This window comes from Halichoerus grypus, chromosome 15 (assembly GCF_964656455.1).
Source record: "Halichoerus grypus chromosome 15, mHalGry1.hap1.1, whole genome shotgun sequence".
NCBI classification, from domain to species: Eukaryota; Metazoa; Chordata; class Mammalia; order Carnivora; family Phocidae; genus Halichoerus; species Halichoerus grypus.
The window spans coordinates 49,980,212-49,996,489 of record NC_135726.1 but is presented as its reverse complement, the minus strand read 5'-3'; the positions used below and the strand labels follow the sequence as shown (position 1 = coordinate 49,996,489).

The following is a 16,278-nucleotide window of genomic DNA, read 5'->3' as shown; positions in this document are numbered from 1 at the left end:
ACCCCCCATAGCAAGCCCAGCAGGGGGCTCCCCAATATAATTTCTCTTTAAAAAAGCTGATTTCAGGGCGCCTGGGTGGCTCAGTCGTTAAGCGTCTGCTTTTGGCTCAGGTCATGATCCCAGGGTCCTGGGATCGAGTCCCACGTCGGGCTCCCTGCTCGGCAGGAAGCCTGCTTCTCCCTCTCCCACTCCCCCTGCTTGTGTTCCTGCTCTCGCTATCTCTCTCTCTGTCAAATAAATAAATAAAATCTTCAAAAAAAAAAAAAAAAAAGCTGATTTCACCTCTGACCTGAGGGTGGAGGGAGCCTGTGGTTCATGTTTAATTTAATCAGCATAATCTCATCCCCTGGCCATTGATACTCATTCAGTGATAGGTAGGTGGCATCATCTGGGCCAATGAAACCTAATGAAAAGTTTTCTAGAAGCTTCTGGGTGAAGTTATCTCCCCACTCTGCTGAAGGAGCTTCTTAAAGCTTCTGCTCCCCCTTTCTCTCATCCCCCCTCAGTCTCCTTCAGTCTGGCTCTCTCCATCTGTCTTGCCATTTTCTCTCTCTGCCCCTCTCCACATAAGAAGGAAAGGTGTGGCCCCAGGCATCTCGCAACATGAGGGCAGCCATTTACCCTTAGGACAGAGAGACAGAAAGGCCATGCTGACACTTTTTTATATGTGACCCAATTCTCTTTCTCTTAAGCCACTTGGGTTGGATTTGCTGTCACTTGCATGAAAACTCTAATGGATAAAGCACCCTGGTCTTTGACAGGATGGGGACAGGACCACCACTCTCCTGGTGTCCTCAGAAGGGAGAAATGGTGGGTCCCAAAGAAAACAGATGAGAATCAAACCAACATCTCCCGGGTGTTGGATTCTCTTCAGCTGGAGCAGGAGACATTGGTTAGAGCCATGAGGGCAAGGGGACCTATAGGTTCTTGGGGGAAAGACAACTATTTGCTACCTACCCCCTAACCCAGTATCCCACATCTAGGTCAGACACCTCTCTTCCACCTATCCTAAGACAGAAAATGTGAGGCCTCTTTCCCTGTTTACCGAAGGGTAACCTGAGAATGGAAAAGGAAAGGAGTTGCTTGGAGCTGGGGTCCTGGGGACACAGATGTTGATGGGAGATTTGGTCCCGAGAACAGTGAGGATCCTAGAGGTCCCGAGGACTTGGGGGTTGATGGGAGTTTGGGTCCCAAAGACAGACAGGATGCTGGGAGCTGGACACTGAGGACAGAAAGGGTATCTGGAGCTGAAGTTCCCTGGTGGACCTGGATGTAGACTATTTTGGTAGTGACGGAGATAAAGAGCAAGAATTTTCATAGTCAGCATATCTCAGTTTACCTAGTTGTCAAAAGGGCATGGGAGAGGTTGAGATCTCCTACTTTCCATGGTTTCTCACTCTTCCCGGGTCCTAAACTTGGACCAGGTCTACAAGGTCCCACAGAAGTGGGCTCAGGGAGACCCATTCCCAGGAGGGAGAAGGGACCCAAGTCTGGAGGGGTGAGGCAGCAACAGTGATGGGAGAGACATGGGAAGGGCACATGGAGTGTGGGGGACTAAAAGAGATTGGGGCAGGAAGAGCAGGGAAGCTGGGTGGGGAAGCTGGTCTCTAGGGCCTGGGAGGCATCCACAGGAGCCTCTCCCTCTCTGGGGCTCAGGACTCAGGCTTCCTTCCAGCTGGTTCACTTCCAGGGACCCCTTTTGGGAGAATGATGCATGATATGGAAACACTGGATTCCCGGGTCTGGAAGGGTGGGGCCTCACCCCAGCCCCGCCCAGCCCTGCCCTGGGAATTCTTGGACCGGCCCAGACATCCCTCTGCTGCCTTCCCGGATCTCGAGGTGGCTCAGTTCACAACCTGTCATGTGACACCTTCACCTTCACTCACCTGTCCACAGAACACCTCTCACACTCACCTTTCTCACAAAACACTCCTCCTCCCTCAATGCTCACAATCTCACACAACACTCGCCTCCGCACACACCCAAACCTTCACACACACCCCTCAGTTACCTTCCCCTTTCCCCTTACCCTCACACAACACCTGCACCTTCACACACCCTTCCACCAACACCCTCACACTCACCTCTTCACACAACACCCACAACCTCTGCCCTCACCCGGCACCCTCCCATTCTCCGGCACCCCCTGCACCCCCAGCTCTTGGGGGTCGCACCCCCACCATCCCCCTTCCCCATCGTCTCGTGGCCCCCCTGGGTCTCCCGCCTCTCTCGTCCCGGCCTGGGCCCCGCCCCGGCCCCGCCCCGGCCCCGGAGCCCCGCCCCCGGGCGGGCAGGGGGCGGGGCTCGGGGGCGGGGCGGGCGGCGCGGGCGGTGCAGGTGCCGGGCCGGGAGCGAGCGGCGGCGGCGGCGGCGGCGGCGGTGGCGGCGGCACCATGGGCCGGGCCCGGCGCTTCCAGTGGCCGCTGCTGCTGCTGTGGGCGGCCGCGGCGGGGCCAGGTAGGGTCGGGGGCCGGGGTCGGCCGGCCGGGCCGGGGCGGGGGGCGCGCTGCGGTGACAGCCCGGCTGCCGCGGGGCCGCAGAGGCCGAACAATGCGCGCGGGGCCGGGCCGGGCCCCCTCCCCGGGACAAAGCGCAGCGCGGGCCGGGAGCCGGGAGCCGGGAGCGGGGGGAGGGGGGCGCGGGCCCCGGCCGCTGTGCCGCAGCCCCCCCACCCCGCACAGGCCCCGATCCCGGCGGGGACAAAGGGACCGAGAACACCCCCCCACACACAAGCCCGCCTTCTCCGGGCCGGTCCCGCGGTCCTTCTGTCCGGTCTCTGCGTCCCTCTGTCCGCCTGTCTCTGAGTCCCTCAGTCTCTCTCCTTGTCCCCCTACCCTTGTCCTCTATCCCTCAGTCTGGAAGTCCTGTCCCCCTGTCTGTCCCCCTTTCTCCTTGCCTCCCTGTCCCCCACCTCTCCATCCTGTCTTTGTCCCCCACCTCTGTCCCTTGGTCTCTGTCCCTTTTTACTGGGTCACTCTGCCCCCCCATCATCCTCTCTATTCCCCCTTCTCTGTCCCTCTATATTTCTGCCCTCCCTCTCTGCCCCCATTCTCCTTCTCTGTCCCTGTCTCACTGTCACCCTTGTTTCTCTGTCCCTTTTTCTCTGTCCCCCATCTGCCCCATCCCCTTGTCTCTATCCCCTATCCTTCCTGCCTGTTTCTCTAGCCCCCTCTGTCACCTTTCTTCCTCATTCCCCCCACCACCTATCCCCCTCTCTGTCCCAGGATGTCCCTGTCCCCTGTCTCTCCCTCCCCTCTCTACCCTTACAACCTCCCCCATCTCCATCCTTCATGCCTCCATCCCTTTATCCCTCTGTGCCCCTGGAGAGGAATTGAGTCAGACAGGGCACCCTGAAGGGCCTTGGAGGGAAATGTGTGTGTATGTATGTGTGTGGGGAAGTGTGTGAGGAACCTCGGCATGTGGGCACACACGTGGATTCAGCAAATGCCTCGCAAATGCTGCCCCTCCCCAACCATTCACACACCCAGGCCATAACTTCCAGAGAAGCCCCCCGCTCCAGGACGTCCAGGGGTCCGTCCGCATATCCTCATCACACTCTGTGAAAAGCCGGAGACCTGCAAGAGAGGGTGACCCTGAGGCTGGGGACAAGGTCAGGAAACGTCACCCACACACTCACACTCTCACAGTGCGGGTGCCTCGAACCTACGACAGGTCACCCCCTCCTCCCTGGTGGGGAAGGCCGCTCTTAGGAGGAGTGGAGGACTGGGAAGCGGCAGGGCAGGAAGTGGTGCAGAGATTTGGGAGAGGCCTGTAGCCAGATGACACAGGGCTGGGGGGCCTGAGTTTATTTACATCCCGCCCCCTGCCATTTGCCCCAGCGGTGGATGTCAAGCACCCTCCTCTCTCTCTGGGCCTCGGTTCCCCTTTCTGTAAAGGGAGGATTTTGAACTCAGGGACCTGAAAGGGAACTCCAGCTCAGAGCTCCCAAGGGGTTTCTGGCAAGTGGGATGAGGTTACAACACCCGCCCCCCCACCCCTGCAGGGTTTGAGAAAGAGCTTTCCTCTCCTCAGGACAAGGCGAGGGGCAAAGCTGATCTCTCGTGCCGCGCTTTGCTTCATTCTACAGTCTTCTGCCATTGCTCGCAACTTTCCTCATTTCTTCCTTCTTTGTATCAAACGTGCCACAATTTCCCAGATGAGCGCTTTGGTACCTTAACTACGTTGCCATCCAGTTTTATTTTTCTTTCTTTCCTTTTTAGGAAACCCCCAAACCAGGTTCATAGAATCCTAGAACCAAAGAGTCCAGGAAACAAAGAACCTATGGGTATCTTAAAACATTGACACCTTCAGGATCCTAGAATCCCAAAGTCTTTAGAATGTTGACACCTTTAAAATTCTAGAACCTTGATAGCATTAGGGTTCTAGCCTCTTGACATCTTTAAAAGTCTGAGATCTTGACCTCCAGGAGATCCTGAATCTTGACACCTCTGACATCTGGAATCTTGACAGTTTAGACTGTCATGGGGATGGATTCTCAGAATCAGAAGGTGGACTAAGATGACGGCCTACCCGGCTCAAGAATCTTTTCTCCAGCATTCCTGGGAGGTAGCTCGATAGGATTGTTTCTCGTTTCATTTTAAAGTCACTGCTTCCTGGCACCCTAATCCCTTCTGTAAACTTTCTCTAAATTAAACGGCATAGGGCTTTACAAGTTGGGAGAGAGCTGGGTGTCATGGGGAGCCCTCTGGACTGGGAACCGAGGGACTAGGCCTCCCTGGTGTAATTTTATGTCAGCCCCTGTCACTCCCTGAGCCTCACTTTCCACTTCTGTGTAGCATGAGCTAGGGAGCCAGAGTACATGGTGTCAGAGGGCCCTGTCTGCTTTCCTTCTCACTGGATATTTCTGAATGACCTTGGCCACCGGATCTTAGGGGTTGCCCATGGTCCCCACCTCATCTTCCTCTTCATCACCCCCTTTCTGTCCTTGGCCAGCCAGCAGGAATGGGGATGGAAGATGGGGTCCCTTTGTGCCCTTTCAAAAACGAATTCTCTCTCTTTCCTGGCTTACATATCTGCCAAGAATACCGGGGAAGGATGATGAGATTTACGCCAAAGGAAAGAAGGGCCCAGGGTGGGCAGGCGAGAGGAAGTGAGAAAGAGGGAGATTCGTTGCCTGCCCAGATGCACGCAGGCAGAACCAGAGATCCACAGGCCAGGGATTGGATTGAACTGAAAGGGACTGAGGAAACAGATATCCAGATACGAAGACAAGACAGAGAGACTGTTAAGAGTTAGGGGGCTTTGGGGGGGGGGGGGGGGCTTGTTGATCCCAAATGTTTTCCTCCCAAGTGATTCACTTTTCCCTGCTAAAGTTCTGACAGGCCACTCTGAGAGCAGGGGGACCTTCCCCTCCAATTATGAGTCACCCCAGGGTGCAGGTCTTGGGAGGTTTCTGTCACTGACCCCCACCCACCCATGAGCCAGATGCCTGAGTCCCCAGAGCAGGGGTCAGGTTCTGCAATGGATTCCAAGACCTTAGACACAGCAGGGCTGGGGCCCGGGGTGGGTTAATGTCGTGCGAGCCTGGCCTGTCCCCATCTTGGGGAACACAAAGGCAGCTTTCTCTCTCTGGGTGGGGGAGGTGGGGGGGCTGGAGACAGTCAGACTTGCCAGCGCCCAATGGCCTGTGGCACCAAGACCCAAGCACCCACTGGCTCCTGCCAGTGCGGACCCCAGGCCCATCCCAGGCCCATAGGTCCTCTGGGAACCGGGCCCCAAGGCTCCTCTGCAGGCACTCAGTGGGGCAAGAGGGCAGTGACAGAGCCTGGGCTCTCCTGGGAGGGGGTGAATAGAGGGCACTGGGGCTGGAGGATAGGACAGTGAGGGCTCAGTGCCAGCGTGCACCCTTCCTGGAGGGAGCAAGAATTCCCCCATGACCCCACACCCAGGGGGAATCTCCCACCCCCGGCTGGGCCTGAGGCCTGGAATCTAGGGAGTTCCGAATATCTCAGGAACGTGGGGGCCACAGGGGGCACTTTGTGTGTGAGGCTGCTGACTCACCCCTACGCCCCCACCTGATGCTTGGTCCCCAGGTGGGAGGGGGACAGGGGGCTGGGGGAAGGCAGGACTGTGGTTCTGAGGGTTGAGGACTATGGCCCGGGAGTCAAGTTTCTGGGAAAGGAGGAGGCTGGGGGCCTGGACTCCTGGGTCTGAGGGAGGAGGGGCTGGGGGCCTGGACTCCTGGGTCTGAGGGAGGAGGGGCTGGGGGCCTGGACTCCTGGGTCTGAGGGAGGAGGCTAAGGGTCCTGGACATGTGTGTGAGAGGGAGGAAGGGGCTGGGGGCTTGGACTTCTGGGTCTAAGGGGAGAAGAGGGCTGAGGGTCCATACTCCTAGGAATGGAGGTACAGACTACTGAGTCCTGGGGAGAGGAAGGGGCCGGGGGGTCCCACTCCAGGTTTCGGAGGGAGGAGGGGCTGGGACCCTGATGCCTAGGTCCTGCGAATACAGGCGCCTTCACAAGGCTGAGCTGGGGAAGAATTGATGCTTTGTGCTAGGATGTTCGGACTCCGCCATTGATGGGGGGCTGAGGGGGGGTTCATTCAGGACGCAGGGATGTACCACCTCCCTAGGGGAGGAAGTGGGGGAAGGAGGCATGAAGCCATGAGCCCCCTGGGGAGCGGATACAGAGGGGGTGGTTGTGACCTTCCCGGAACCATGACCTTGAGACTCCCTTGGGTATTCGCTGACTCAGGACCCAGGAAGTGCTCCCCCCACCCCGTTTAGTCTCCATGGAAACATCCAGCAGCTGTGTACTCTGGACCCATGGCTCCTGGGTCCTGAAGGAGGAGAGGGCTGGAAGCCCAGACTCCTGGGTTTGAAGGGGGAGAAGCTGGGGCTCAGGACTTCTGGAGTTGAAGGAGAAGGAGGCTAAGAACCCAGACTCCTGGATCCTGATTGGAGAAGGGGGCTAGGAGCCTGGACTCCTGGATCCTGGGAGAAGAGGCAGTTGGGGGGCTGGATTCCTGGGTCTAAGGGAAGAGAGGGCTGGATTCTGGGTCTCTACATATCACCTGCTCGGCCACTCTTTCCCAAGCCCTCCCCAGTCCCTTTTTCCAGGCACCATCCCCATGACGACTCCAGGCTGTCAACACAGTTTAAAGGGCCAGTGCCCCAGTCCCAAAAGCTTAGCCCTCTCAGACCAGAAAGTCCCGCCTCACCACCCCCCAACCCCCCAACCCCGAAACAAAAGCTCCTGGGACATTAATATTCCAGGCACAGACACTGTTGGTTACTGACTCCTCAGGAGGGGGAGGGAACAAGACAAAAGCCCCCCACCCTCACCCCATGTGCACCCTCAAGCAGAGAGCAGAGGAATAATTGGGGGGGGAGATACCGAGGTCCTGATGGCTCCCAGGAAATGTTGAGTTTCTGCCACTGACTTGCCTGGGAACCCTGAGCCTCATTCTTCACATCTGTAAAATGGGGGGTAGCACTGGGTTAGCCCTGAGGTCCAGAATCCATGGATAGGTTTCAGGATGGTTTTTGTTTGTTGTTGTTGTTTGTTTTTTTTTTAAGCACCAAAATGTGCAGACAGGCCAGTTTTCATGTGCACGGGCATGTTTCTGGACTTGTAATAACAGCAGGTTTGCAGGAAGGGCTCCCTGAGCTTCGGGCGCTGGCATCGACCCCCTTTTAAATGGAAGGCATCAGAAAAGTCACGCCACTTGCCCAAGGTCACAAAGACAGCCGGTGGTCCAGCTGGGATCAACCCAGGTGTTTAGGAGGAGAATGACGATGTCACAAAGTCGTTGTGAGGTGGAAATGAAATCCTGCCTGACCCAAGCTATTCATTCATCCATCTCCCAGACACGGACCAAGTCTCAGGCACACTTCTAGGCACTAGGGGTGCAGCAGTAAAACCAACGGATGACACCCCTGCCTTCATGGGGTGTGTGCGGTGTGTATTCTAGTGATGGGGGACAAACACAATACACAAGTAAGCAAATTAACAAAATAACTTCAGGGACATTTCTGTAGAAGAAATAGAGCCAATGGCAATGACAAAGTGTTCTGGAGGTGGTGGGACGGGGTGTGAGTGGAGATCTCCAGGAGGAGGTGTGGATGTGAGCAGAGATCCAACTGAGAGTGGGAGGGAGGGAGTCGTGGAAGATCAAGGGCGAAGGACATTCCAGGCAGAGGGAAGTGCAAGGGCCCTGAGGTGGCATCATGCTCAGTGAGTCTGAGGAACATCAAGGGCCAATGAGCCTGGAGTGAAGAAGTAGCGGGAGGGTGGTTGGAACTGCAGTCAGGGAGGGGCGAGGCCACATAGCACCTTGAAGGCCCAGGGAAGGAGACCAGATTTTATTCTCAGTGTCATGGGCAGCCTTCAGAGCGTTTTAAGCAGAGAGGTGACTTGATCTGATTTACCTTCTTGAAAAATCCATCTGGCTGCTGTGTGGAGAATGGCCTGAGGGGAAGCAGGCATGGAAGCAGGGAGCCCCATGAGTAGCTCTTGAAGGTCAAGGTAAGAGATGGTGTCATCGGGCTAGGGTGGTGGTAGAGGAGGTAAACAAATATGAATTGATTTGGGATATGATTTTTAGAGGTAGATGGATAGATCTTGCTGATGGAATGGATGTGAGAGTGAGGGAAAGGTTTTTAGGCCTGAGCAACTGGATGGATGGTTGTGATATTTACTGAGATTGAGAAAACATGGGGAGGAAAATATTTGGGGCCAGGATTGGACATGTCAAGCTTGATGTGCCAGGAGGTGCTAAATTAACCCCTAATAGTGGCTTAAATACACAAAGCATGATATTCAAACCTAAGGGAAGTCCAGAAGTAGGCATCCAGGGCTTTTGAGGCAGCTCCACAGCATCACCAGAGACTCAGGCACCTTCTGGCTCTTAGTTCCACCATCCCTACTGCCCTTGTCCTCTTGTCAAAATGGCTGCCAGAACTCCAGGCATCACATCCTACTTCCAGGCAGCATAAAGGTGACCTGGAAGAAAAAGGACTTGTCCCCTTTCTTGAGGGAGTCCTCCCAAAATTACCACATGAATTACCAGAGAAATTACTTTTCCTTCTATCAAATTGGACAAAACATTATCACATGGCCTCACTTGGCTGCAAGGGAGTCTGGGAAATATCTCTTTCTGCGGGTCATAGGGCATCCATAAATACAATCAGGGTTCTTTTACTAAGAAGAAAAGGGAATTATGGATGCCAGGTAGAAAGCCAGCTGTCTCTGCCTCCATCCTCCAGAATTAATCTTTTCTACCCCTCGGCAGCCAAATCAGGTTACCTAGTCCTCTTACAGGGAACATAACGCTTCTGATGGGCTATTACAGTGATTTGTGTCTATCTCCCTGTAAATCTGGAAGGCCTTCCAGGGCAGGGATCTCATCTGACTCATCTCTGGGCACCTGGCCCCTAAACACCTACCTACCGCTCAGGAAACACTCGAATGAATGGGCCAGAATGTCAGAGACATGAAGCTACAGTTATCCCACATTTAAAGGGAAATAACCCCATTTGATCATGGCACTTTTCCTGTTTAAAAACCTCCCTCCCCCGGCCTTCAGGATAAAAGCTCATCTCCCGAGCTTGGCGTTTGTGGCCCTTCACTAGCAAATCCCACAACCCCTCTTGCACATTTCCTTCTACCCAGACAGCCAAGAGGGGATGTGAAAGCAAACTGTAGAATTAGAGAGAGCTCTGGATGCAGATCCTGCCCCCCTCCCCACTGCCCCTCTGACTACTACCTTGAACAAGTCATTTTCTCTCTCTGGACCAATTGTCTCATCTCTAAAATGGGAATTAAAAAAACCTGGGGATTGATAATAGTGCCTACCTTATCCGGGTATTGTGATGATGAGGTGGAAATTGTATAGCTGATACCCTTAGCACAGAGCCTGGCACTGCAAGTGCCTAATAAACACCAGCTACCACTCTGTGGTTATTTTATTTTGAAGATGACCGTGACGATGATGATGGTGATGCTGATGCTGATTAATCCCAGCTCTGAGCTTTACTCCAGGCTACTGCCTCTGCTGAAAATACCCCCTTACTAATCCCCTACCTTGCTCCTCTGATGGATTAATCAGGCTAGGTTGACTGCAATAACATGAGCCCTGAAATCTCAACGGCTTAACAAAAAAGTGAATTTCTCATTCGTGTCACAGTCCTGTGCATGCAGGTTGCAGGGGACAGTCAGTCAGGGCCCCGGGCTCCTTCCAGCTTGTGATCCTGTCCTCCTAAGGCTCCTCGGGGTCCTCTCCATTCAGGCAGCAAGAAGGATTTTGAGTGACAGGAGCCAGGCTGGAAGGGGTGTCTCTCTGTTCCACCTACATCCCATTGGCCAGAAATTGGTCACATGGCCCCAACTAAGTATAAGAGATCCTAGGAAATGTAGCCCAATCGTGTGTTGTACCAGTTAACTTTAGCGGTGTAACAGACCCTCCAAAACGTGGTAGCTCGGAACAACAGTCGCGTTATTTGCTTATGACTCTGGGAGTCAGTGATTCGGACTGAATTGGCTGGGCAGTTCTTCTCTTGGTCTCAGCTGGAGTCACTCATGTGCCTGCAGTCACCTGGGGCTGGAGGGCCCAGGATGGCCCCACTCACATGACTGGCAGTTGGTGCTGACTCCTGGCTGGGCTTCTCTCTCCATGTGGTCCCTTGCCCTCAAGGAAGCTAGGAGGGATATCTTCACCCGATGGTCTCAGGACAGCAAGAGGGCACAAATGGAAACTGCAAGGCCTGGGCTCCAGAACTCAGACAATATCACTTTTAGGAAATTCTGTTGGCCAAAGCAAGTCACAGGGCCCGCCCAGATTCACAGGGTCGGAGTGCCTCCTTAATGAGAGGAGGAGAGAAGTCAACTTACAAAGGACATGCACAAGGATGGGAAGAATATTGTGGCCATCTTTGCAGGCAAACTACAATGTGTGCCCAGGTGTGAAAGACAGGATTTGGTGAGCACATAGCAGCTTCCCACACCTGGTGATTCCTGCTCACTGTAAGATGTGGATCCAATGGAGCTTCCTTCCAGAACCTTCTCTAATCACCCATCTCCCTAGGTGGCCTTAGTCTCTCCCCTTCCTCTGGGCTCCCAGTGTGCTCTATGCTGCCCCCATTAGAGCACATACCACTGGATCTTGACTGGCAGCCCCTCTCGAGCAGGTTTTCTCCATCTCCCAAAGTCCAGCCCTCAGGAAATGTTGGGTGCAATGAACTGAATGAGAGGGAAAAGAAAGAGATTGGAGGTTTGGGTGGGAGAGGAAAAGAGGGAGAGAGAAAAGATGGAATTGCAGCCCTCAACGAGTTTCTCTGTCTACTGGCCCAGGGGCTGGACAGGAAGTACAGACAGAGAATGTGACCGTGGCTGAGGGAGGGGTGGCCGAGATAACCTGCCATCTGCACCAGTATGATGGGTCCATAGTTGTCATTCAGAACCCAGCGAGGCAGACCCTCTTCTTCAACGGCACCCGCGGTGAGTGCTGGGGTAGGGAATGCTGTCTTGAAAGAGGAGGGCTGGGACCTGACCCCTGTGTCCTGAAAGAGGACAGAGCGGAGAGTGTGGACTCTTGGGTCCTGACAGAGCATGGAGCTAGGGGTCTGGACTCCTGGTCCTGTGGGCAGGAGGGCCTGAATCGTTCTGGGTCCCCAAGGGAGTAACTAGGTGGGCCCCTTAGAGGCACAGGTATGGCTGGCTGGAGAGAGGACGCCGAGAGCAGGTCTCTAAGCTCCTGGCGGAAGGGCGGGACCCCTGAGGCCAGGACTCCCCAGTTTCATCCCTTCCTGTTCATTCTGTCTAGCCCTGAAGGACGAGCGTTTCCAGCTTGAGGAGTTCTCCCCCCGCCGCGTGCGGATCCGGCTCTCAGATGCCCGCCTGGAGGACGAGGGGGGCTACTTCTGCCAGCTCTACACGGAGGATACCCACCACCAGATTGCCACGCTCACTGTATTGGGTAACGCCACCCCCCTCCTCAGACTCATCCCCTCCTCCTTTCTCCTCTGCTTCTCTCTTATCCTGAAACCTGATTTTTTTTAACCTGGTTGTTTTTGACCTCTGCCACCCGGGATCCTTGTTCCACCTAGTTACTTTGAGTCTCCCTCGGTGTCTCCGCTGACCGCCTCCCCTTACCCCTTCCTCCCTACGGCAGTGGCCCCAGAGAATCCCGTGGTGGAGGTTCGGGAGCAGGCGGTGGAGGGAGGCGAGGTGGAGCTCAGTTGCCTAGTTCCGCGGTCCCGCCCTGCCGCGGTTCTGCGCTGGTACCGCGACCGCAAGGAGCTGAAAGGTACTACCTGGGGTGGGGGGCGGGACGGGGCGGGGTGGGAGGGGAGGTGCCGGCGGGAGGTGGGACTGAGAGGAGGCGGGGCTTGGAGAAGAGCGCACAGGCGGACACTGGCCACTCAATACGCCTCTACGGAATAAATTGATAGAGGAGAGGGCGTGGGAGCGAAAGAGGGAGGAGCTTTGGGACGAGGCACCTGGGGCGGTGGGCTTGGTTCGGGGAGGGGCGTGGCTTGGAGGACTCATAGCGAGGCCTGCGGATAAGGGGCGGAGCTTGGCAAATGACATGCTTTGGTTTGGGCGGGGGGGGGCCGGGGGGTACACCCTCGGTGGGCGGAGCCGGAACCCTGGCCTGACAGCTTCCCTGCCCCGTCTGGCAGGAGTGAGCAGCGGCCAGGAAAATGGCAAGGTCTGGAGCGTGGCGAGCACAGTGCGGTTTCGGGTGGACCGCAAGGACGACGGCGGTATCGTCATCTGCGAGGCGCAGAACCAGGCGCTGCCCTCCGGACACAGCAAGCAGACGCAGTACGTGCTGGACGTGCAGTGTAAGTGCCCGGCGGGTCGGGACCCGGGGGGCCGGAGGGTCCCAACGCCAGCCGCTTGCCCCCGGGAGGGTTTCCAGCCCCGCGTGATGACCCGGACCACCTCTCTCCCATCTCATTTCCGCCCACAGACTCTCCCACGGCCCGGATCCATGCCTCCCAAGCTGTGGTGAGGGAGGGAGACACGCTGGTGCTAACGTGTGCTGTAACAGGGAACCCCAGGTGAGCTGCTGGACCCGAGACTCCTGGGTCCTGACAAGAAGAAGACCGGGGACCTGGACACCTGTGTCTCGGGAAAGAGAGGACTGGACGAACAGAGGGGCCTGGGGCCCGGACTTCTGCGCCCTGAGGGAGGAGGAGTCTGGGCGTTTGGGCTTGTGGATCTTGAGGAAGGAAGCTGTGGGGCCCTGGACTCCTGGATTCTGACGGTGGAACGGGCGGGGGGCGGGAGGCTAGGATTCTTGAGACTGGTGTCGGGTGGAAGCTGGGTCCGGGACTGCAAGTTATATTGGAAGGATAGGGCTGGCTAGTAAGGACCCTCTTATTTGGAGATGCTACATATCTAGATTACTGAGAACTCAGAATTGGATGTTGGCACCTGTGTCCCTAACTCTCACTATATTTTACTCATGCCCAGACCAAACCAGATCCGCTGGAACCGCGGGAATGAATCTTTGCCAGAGCGGGCCGAGGCGGTCGGGGAGACGCTTACTCTGCCAGGCTTGGTATCAGCCGATAATGGCACCTACACTTGCGAGGCGTCGAACAAGCACGGCCACGCGAGGGCGCTCTATGTACTCGTGGTCTACGGTGAGGGCAGGCAGCGGCCGGCCTGGGGGCGGGGCTCAAGGCAGGGGCGGGGCCTCGGAGGAGGTCTCCGGGTGTCCTGGGTGGGGCGGGGCCTTGGGAATGGGCGAGCTGGATTGGATGGTTCAAGACCTGCCAAGGGTGTTTGAGGGGCCTGTGCAAAGGGTGATTCCTTGGGGTCAACAGCCAACAGAATTCCTGGAGTTCTGCGGCCAGATTGACCGTCTGGGTTCACACACTGGGCTCTGCAGCATCCTATTGCGGGTAACTTTGCGCCTTAGTTTCCTCATCGGTTAAGTGGAAATAAACAATAGCACCTACCTCATAGGGTTGTGAAGATTATATGAGCTAAATATATAAAGGGGTTGAAATGGCCCCTAGCACAAAATAAGTGTTATGTGGTTAGCCCTTATAACGGTGGGGCAGGAATTTTGGAAGTTGTTGGGCCCTATAGCTCAGCATTTTAAATACCTGGAGCGTTTTAGACAAGGGGGGAAGGGACTTGGACCTGAGGTTCTGTGGGTCAAGGAGTCCAAAGAAAAGGGATGTGCTGTTTCTGTTCTGTGGGGAATGGGGTGGGGGAAGGAAGTGGGATAGTACTGGCAAAAGGACTCAGGGGCTGGGTCGGGCAGTGTGCAAACCAACACGCGCGCATTCTTTGTGGAAGTGGAGCATCAGGAAAGAGTGGAGCCAGGACAAGGGGCCAGGAGCGGCAATAACTTGAGGGGCGTGACACGTAAAAGCGCGGTTAGTGTGTGGACTGGTTTAAGCGATCCACAGCGATGGGGCCAGGCTGGGGTCGTCCTCCGATGACCTGGTCCTGCGCCCTGTCTCTCTGGCAGACCCGGGTGCGGTGGTAGAGGCTCAGACGTCGGTGCCCTACGCCATTGTGGGCGGCATCCTGGCGCTACTGGTGTTTCTGATCATATGTGTGCTGGTGGGCATGGTCTGGTGCTCAGTACGGCAGAAGGGTGAGTGGGGGCGGGGTCTGAATTCAGCGAGAGGTGTGGCTGGTTGTGGGATCCGGAAGGGGGCGGGGCCTAGAGTCCGGGTTGGAAAGAGGGCGGGCATACAGCCGAGGTGATAAGGGGGCGGAGCCTAGATCCGGGATTCGAAATCTGGCGGGACCTGAGGCCAAGATTCCAAAAGGGCGGACTTTTCCGCCACGACTCTAAAAGGGGTGAAACGTTGAAGGCCAATTAAGGCCGTGGGTTTGAATAAAACATTTATCTTCCTAATTGTTGGATTCGTTGGGAGAAGAGCAAGGGGACACCGCCAAGAGAACGGATAAGGGTGGTCTTTCTGTGAACTTTTGGAGTCTTCCTAATTCTGCTTTTACCTCTTTTCTGCCCCTGTTTTGCTATCCCCTGGACGTGATGACCTCTCCCTGTATGTTCCCTTTCTCCCTCTTTCTTCGCCTGGTATGTCTTGTCTGTCTCCGTCTTCCCGTATATTTCTGCCCAACTCCTGGGTCCACATATGTGTCGCCTGTGCCTGGGGGTCTGCCACCCCTCAGGCTCCTATCTGACCCATGAGGCCAGTGGCCTGGATGAGCAGGGAGAAGCAAGAGAAGCCTTTCTCAATGGCAGCGACGGACACAAGAGGAAAGAAGAATTCTTCATCTGACCCCACCTCTACCCAGGCCTGGGCCTGGTCCTGGGCTGGGGTCCACCCCACTGCCAGCTGCAAAGACATTTACCAGAGTCTGGGATGGTGGGCCTCTCCCCCCACCACTAACACCTCAGACGCTTGGGCAGGGATGGGGGTGTCGGATCCTGGGTCTCTGCAAAGGCCAGAAGCAAGGGCCCAGAGGTCTGGGCCCCCCAGGGGGCAGGGGCCAAAGGTCCAGACCCCCCAAGTCCAGGGAGGGCGGTAGGGATTGGGTTGGGGGAAGATAACTGGGGGAAGGCCAGGGCCCCTAGGCTGCAGAACCAGGTCTTGTGGGGAAGGGGTCAGATTCTGGGAAGGGTGGGGTGGGCAGGGAAGGGGAACACAGATTTCTTTGGGGGTCCCAGACCCCATGCCAGCCATTGTAGGAGTTCCACAGAGCTCTGGGCACCTCTTTGCAAAGCCATGTTTGCACGGTGGGGGTAAGGGTGGGGGGAGGGCATGGAAACAGGGATTCTGTGTCTTTGTGTCATAACTTCGATGGGGGCGGTGAGGGAGACAGCCCCAACCCTTTTCTCCAATCCCCAGGTTCCTGGGCTCCCCTTCCCTCCACCTCCTCCCCCCATATCTGTCCTATCCATATTTGTCTCTCTTTCCACCCACTCCTGGGGGGGCCTTCCCCATCTCTCCTCCAGGCCCTCCAGGGAGAGGGAAAGGAGTTTGGGGGGTGCGTTGCTCTCTATGGTTTTATATATAATATATTAAAAAAAAATTAAAAATCTGTATGAAAATATCAGATTGCACCCCCCTCCCCTCATTCCTGGCTTTTGCCCCCTTTTTCTTGTAAAAAAAAAAAACAAACAAACACATTTTGTATGGGGAGGGGACGGGGAGGGGGTTTGGCAATCCCACTAACCACCATTAAACTGAGGAGAGAACAAGTGTCTGGGGTGGCTGTGTGTCTGTCCCTCTGCCCAGAGCTGCACTATGTTGTGAGGGGAACTGAACTAAGGGAGGGAGGAGGGAGAGGAGTAAGATGGTTGCTGGTGGACAGTACAAGC

General features: G+C 56.0%; 1 protein-coding gene across 2 annotated transcripts; it reads left to right on the top strand.

Annotated features, from left to right (window-relative positions):
• Positions 1-2,324: 2,324 nt before the first annotated feature.
• CADM4 (cell adhesion molecule 4) lies at positions 2,325-16,021 on the top strand. Of its 2 annotated transcripts, XM_036107325.2 has the most exons (9): positions 2,326-2,457; positions 11,310-11,456; positions 11,782-11,934; positions 12,130-12,264; positions 12,641-12,805; positions 12,934-13,024; positions 13,440-13,612; positions 14,452-14,580; positions 15,126-16,021. In XM_036107325.2, the coding sequence occupies exons 1-9, from the start codon at positions 2,394-2,396 to the stop codon at positions 15,233-15,235; spliced, it is 1,167 nt and encodes a 388-aa protein (XP_035963218.2). In that variant the 5' UTR covers positions 2,326-2,393; the 3' UTR covers positions 15,236-16,021. The 2 variants fall into 2 exon arrangements, with proteins under 2 accessions (XP_035963219.2, XP_035963218.2); XM_036107326.2 differs by lacking the exons at positions 14,452-14,580; positions 15,126-16,021 and adding an exon at positions 13,796-13,929 and having other exon boundaries at positions 2,325-2,457.
• Positions 16,022-16,278: the final 257 nt, after the last annotated feature.